The sequence below is a fragment of the Aedes albopictus genome, chromosome 3, assembly GCF_035046485.1.
Source record: "Aedes albopictus strain Foshan chromosome 3, AalbF5, whole genome shotgun sequence".
In the NCBI taxonomy this organism is placed as follows: Eukaryota; Metazoa; Arthropoda; class Insecta; order Diptera; family Culicidae; genus Aedes; species Aedes albopictus.
The window spans coordinates 182,858,541-182,864,540 of record NC_085138.1 but is presented as its reverse complement, the minus strand read 5'-3'; the positions used below and the strand labels follow the sequence as shown (position 1 = coordinate 182,864,540).

Here is a 6,000-nt window from a genome sequence, read left to right as displayed (position 1 = left end):
CTGATAACGGCCTCTAGATGCGTGGGTGGGTCGAGATAGACCCTACAGCGACAGAAACAATGTTTGTTTACAAAACGAGTTAGACCCTTTAGACATGTTAATGCAGAATTAATATATACACCAAGAAGCGATTTCGTTAGGAGCTATGTGATATCAACGATGATCACAACGTATTGTAAAATTGGGAATTCTGAAATGTGACCGGGTCCATCCAAAAGAAATATGTTGGGCAGTAGCTGCTTTTTGAGGCACATTTCCGCTATGCCTTAGTCAACTTCAAACCATTGACTTGAATTTTTGTACACGGCTAGACTGCTCCTATTCGTATAACAGTCCCCCATGTTTGTTGGGTTTCCTATTCACATGGGACTGTTGTGTAAATGGGGACAGCAGACTTATAGCAGAATAGTGCCCAAAACAGAGGCTGCCTAAAGGTTCCCACTTTTCTATTAGGAATCCAAGGACACGTGAAATTCGTGTCATTCAATAACTCTGATGATGAGGATGAATAATAAAAGGTAAATTTGCAATGTGATGTATTTTTATTTACCGATAATCGTGTTTTAAATGTTACATTCTGTCATATTTAGGTTGCGAACCATTCCATGTACAGTTCAAAAAAAAAAGAAAAAAAAAAACATCAACAGTTAGGTATTCCAATCAGCAACTAACAAAATAAACTTCTCCGACATTTGGAAGTAACTCTTCGTCGAACAACGTTCGTACTTTGCTTGTGTGTTTGAATCTTTATCTTTCTTTACTGTATAATAATGCTCTGTCATTGCACTTCTTCTCTTGCTTATACGATTGTTTTATTTCATTGCTCTTTGAAAAGGAAACGGAAATTAAGGCAACACAAATATAAACAAGTTAAGTTCATTTCCAAAAAGGTAGGCGGAGTTTTAGTGATAATTGGAAAATTGTGTTTCTTTTTATCATTCTTTATATCTGATTTCTCAAACCAGCTCTAGGTTTAATGGCACTCATCAATGCGCACCGAAAATGTACGACCTGATTAGCACTTTTTGCTTCATGCTGAAATCGTCAATAATATAATATAGATTCCAAGATTTGTCCTCTGGAAAGAGCATATTTTCTTTAGTTTTAGTTTTTTTTGTAAGGTACAGTTTCTTTCATAGTTTTCCTTTGTCACTACTAACATTTTTGAAACATCCAACTCTGTTTTTTTTGAACATCCTCACCCTCAATGCGTTGCACTTCATCGCCATTCGTGAATACTTTTTTTGTGTTTTGTGTTATTCACTAGCACATCTAATGGTTGCATTTTGTCTGCAATTTTAAACTTTTTTTGTTTTGTTTTAAGAACTATGCATGAATATAAAGTGAGTGTTCTTGTTGTTCTCATTTTCTTATCAGAGGTAGAATATTTGTCGGTTGCTTTGTATCCTTTTTAGTTCAGTTGTTAATGTTTTTATCGTTTGCATTTATGCTATAAGAGACGAAATTTGTATTGACCTCGCGGTACTTGTTTGAATCACTTTGATGCGTAAACATTTGTTTCCTCTAAGAATTAGCGTAAAACTTTGTATGTAGATCGTTATCTGTATAAATAAGTTTATATTCATGATTTAGTCGCTAAGTATACAGGTTTTCATGCTTATCATAAACGTTACCTACTAACAAATCACACGTTTTTTTATCCTGTTTTCGCTATCCGTTACAGACGACATGCTGTGAGTGCCAAAAGTAATGCTCTGCTTTCTATTCCAACGTCAGGGGTGTTCAGAAGAACAACATTAACAAAAACTTTGCAAAAATTGCCTACACAGTTTCAGTGCACAAACAGGAGAATTTCGAAGCAATCTATTGAGTAACTTTTGCTCTAAACGTCTCAAACGGATAGTACGTCTTAAATTTTAACAAGCTTTTGTATGCGCACTCTTGTAACACTTTTGTGATCACTACTGATACATGTACACTTTAGCATATCGTTATTAAACAATAATTACACGGTTTCACATTTTATTTTATCTACCTAGCTCTAAACTTCACATAAATGAAATCGCCAGAAGAGCTTGGCTGACCGCTAACACTAACTTACAGGAATTGTATTGTAAGTATTGGTGATCTTCTTTTTTAGGCGAGAATGGCGCCTGCCATGTCAGAATGCTGGGTAATGTGATGATGCGATGGCTTACTCACGACTGGCCTCATATACCGAATTCCTGGAAATGTTTCTTAAGGATTTTGTGGAGAAATCTGAGAAGAAATTTCTAAGATATTTGCTGAAAGAAATCCTTAAATAATTCTTCAAGGACTCAATACATTTTTCAGTAAAAAATTTTCAATGATAATCTTTGAAACATTCTGTAAACTTTTCGTTGAGGGTAAGTAAACCGATCATCCAAAGTGAACTTCGGAGCTGTGTAGATAAAAAGCCAATGTTTGCCGTACCGTATCAATGATCCGTCACGCGTGAAATAAATATCTCCTATACATACTGAAAAGCAGCTATACGGCGTCGCGATCTAGACATTTTACTCTATAGCGCCACGGGGGCCATCGATCGGCATTTGGTGCAACACTTCGTCCAGCAGCTGCAGCGCCCGGTGCAGATGGACTTCCACCCAGCAGGGCGTCTCCTTGATGGACTGTCGGGGATAGTCGGGACCCCAGCCCTTGACGAACGACAACCGCAGGATGCAGAGCCTTCGCAAGTCATCGACACCGATTCCGGCAGCGGCAGACAGATCTGGAGAGGAGAAGCATGGTAGAAGGTCATGTGGTTTCTGAAGTTGGTCACCATCATCATTATGATCGAACAATACTTACTTCTGGGAGCACCAACGGCCAACCCGGAAACCCCCGCAACTGCGGCAGCTTGCATTTGTGCGGCTTTTTGGGCGCTAGTAGCCAATGATTGCATCTGCAGGTGACACTGACGGAGATCGAACACCTAAATGAATAGACAATTGGGGGTTAATTCCACTTCATTAGTTCAGTACGCGATAAACTTTGAATGATGCTTGAACAATAGTATGAACGTTCTGCAGATCTAAGATCTATTATACTAAGAGTGTTCATCAGAATCCACTTACCTTTATACACGCCGCAGGATAGATTTTGTGAACAGCATCGCCGGGCGTGCGACCAGCCTCGCGATCCAAATAGTAACTTTGAACGAACACTGAATGATCACTCAGACATCGTAGCCACACGTCTCCTTCTCCACGCAGATCCAGCTGCACTCCCTTGCCGATGTGTAGCCTGAAAGCATAGATGAAATAACAATCAATTGGCTTCTGTAGCGGTGTTGAGGTAATTCCATATTTTGAATCTGCATGCCAAACTGAGCCGAAGTCCAAATTTTCATGAATTTTGGTGCCCGGGAACCTATTTAAAAATCAATTTGAAGTTTGTATGGGAGCGATTTGATGGATCACCCCTCGTCGGCTTTTGTACTGGGCGGAGCTGTCAAACAGTTGCCCAGCTCTCAAATGGTGATTTGAAAAAAAAAAACTCTTTAAAATTGATTTTAGGTATCAAAATAAAGATGTAAAAATCTGAAAAAAATCATAGTGGCTTATAAAAAGGTTCTCTATCATTTAAAAATATAAAATCATTGATTTCATTAAAATTGATTTGATTGATCATTGATCTTAATTTAAAAACCCAATTGCATATACTCTTATGAGATCATTAAACAAACATAGCTTTAACGTAATTTAGCAAAAATTGGATGGCTTTTCTACAAGAGTGTTTTACCGATGTTATTAAAACTCTAATTCTCAAATCTAATGGTGTAGTTAAATGTTTATAAACGCAAAGTTCGTCACTACAGGTGCCGATAGTAAGCTCCTGAACTATTGCTTTTGGAAACACACACCTTTATTTTTTTCACATTATTAAAATATTTGAATGTTTATCGTCGCCCGAGGTATGTCACGCTACTCTTGTTCAGCTTTCTCTAAAAAAACTGAATCCAGGGGAATCTAGGTTATGTATCTTCCCCTAACAAAAAATCCATCCCTGACAACTGTGGAGATACCGATCGTAAGGACGTGGCCGGCACAATTATTGACTTTATAAAGATTGGGACTATCAAAATACACATTGGATGACAAGCCGACATGCCAAGCGAACCTCAGACTACAACTATTGGTTCTTTGTGCAATTTTTATTATTCAAGTCATCACAAATACCTAATCTCACAGATTAATTTTTACAAATTAAAAAAAAATCATAGATTTTCAAATTTTCAAAATTCGACTTTCGATTCGATACAAAAAAGTCGCTCACGTTTCTCAGCCGTCTGTTAACCGATTTGGATTCTCTTAGCACCAAACGAAAGCTACGACATCCTAGTAAAGCGCTATTGAATTTTACCTCGATTGTACATTTGGTTACCGTGATATCTTTCTAAAGTCTAGGTACAGTACACGCTTTGCCAAGTGTGCAAATTTTTCTTCACGCATAATCCAACAGGCCAACAATGCAATGGTCTCAACATTGACAAAACATCGGAAATGTCAAGCGTATGCTTTGCTGTTAGTTGATGCGTGCGGAAAAGTTTGCACACTTGGCAAAGCGTGTACTGAAGGCTTAAGTGTTTTTGGGAGTAGAACAACTTATCTTTTCAAGAGATTTTTAACAAAAATAATAAATTTTTCAGCCGTCTGACCACCACCGATTTGGGCTCTCTTAGCATCAAATGAAAGCCAAAACATCCTAGTAGAACGCTTCTGAAGTTCATTTCGATTGAACATTGGGTTACCGAGATATCTTTCGAAGAGTACTATTCTCTTCGTGAGAATAGTTTCTTCTCCGTATCAGGCTTGTCCTGCACTGAGCGCATGAAAATTCTGCTCTTTGGATTTACTCCATCAAACACATAATAAATTACAAATCTTTCCGTATCCACTGGTAGAGCATGCACCAGTGTGTGTCCCTTTTCTAGTGTTAAGTTTCGTTCAGCCAGTACAACCTCTGGCTGAAGACGGTGTCCATGTCTTTTTTAAAGCTGCAATACAGTATGCGGCAGGAAAAAATGCGAAAGTGTTTTTCAACTTCAAACCACATTTTCGTCCATTTGACATTAATCAATCTATGTTTCAACGTTGAGGATCTATAATAGGCTAGTTTTCTGAAAAGTTAATTAAAAAATTTCCCATTTTGGTCACTAACCTTCACAGGGCGGCGCCTGAAGATGAAGACAACCAGAATTTTCAAACCGCAGAAAATCGCACAGGTCGCTAAATTTCGCATCTGATAAAACAAAATTTTTGATTTTCTCTACAATATTATCAAATATATGTACTTATTTCATCTGGTATGTGAAACTACATGGCTCTGGATCAGTGTGGTCTGGTTGTTCATCGAATTTGAGCTAATTTTGTTACTGTAATAGTAATTTTGTTTAATGACCATTGGGCGCGCAGTTTATTGATATCCGCTTATTAGGCCTACATTATCACATGTTAAACATCAAATGTGTTCATTTTTATTTTTCGGTGCTAGAATATAGACATTGACTGATACACTGTCATGAAAAAATAGTCATATATATATATCCCATATTTAGCGTGTAATAGTGCCTTGAACTTTTCGCATTTTTTCCTGCCGCACCCTGTATCGAAATTTCATTTCGGTTGGACTTTTGGTTACCGAGATATCTTTGGAAAAGAAGAGACCTTGGGAGTAATACAACTTAACTTTTCAAGGGATTTTTGAAAATGTATCATATTTCTTTGTCGTCTATCAACCCATTTGGAATATCTTGGCAACAAATGGAAGCTACAATATTCTAGTAGAACGTCCATGAATATTATTTCGATTGGACATTTGATTACCGAGATATCTTTCAATAAGTCATTCAAATTTGGTCGCGAGTCTCGCGGATTTGTCTGAAATGAATCCGCATTTCGCGGATGTCCTTCTGTATAGCTTTCAACAATTGAAAACCGCGTCAATTGGAATATATTTGTCGTTTACTTTTAAGCTATTTCTAATTTCTGTTTTCTTTGAAACTTCTGTCTAACG

General features: G+C 37.5%; 1 protein-coding gene across 2 annotated transcripts in view; it reads right to left on the bottom strand.

The window, feature by feature from the left end:
• Positions 1-523: 523 nt before the first annotated feature.
• Positions 524-6,000, bottom strand: part of LOC109417340 (mothers against decapentaplegic homolog 4) — a 40,974-nt gene continuing 35,497 nt past the window's right edge. For both annotated transcript variants that reach the window (XM_062856097.1, XM_062856098.1), the window contains 3 exons: positions 3,060-3,228; positions 2,794-2,917; positions 524-2,713 (listed from right to left, as the gene is read on the bottom strand). In XM_062856097.1, coding sequence (XP_062712081.1) covers positions 2,499-2,713; positions 2,794-2,917; positions 3,060-3,228 — 508 coding nt within the window. In that variant the 3' untranslated portion in view covers positions 524-2,498. The remainder of the gene's footprint in view (positions 2,714-2,793; positions 2,918-3,059; positions 3,229-6,000) is intronic.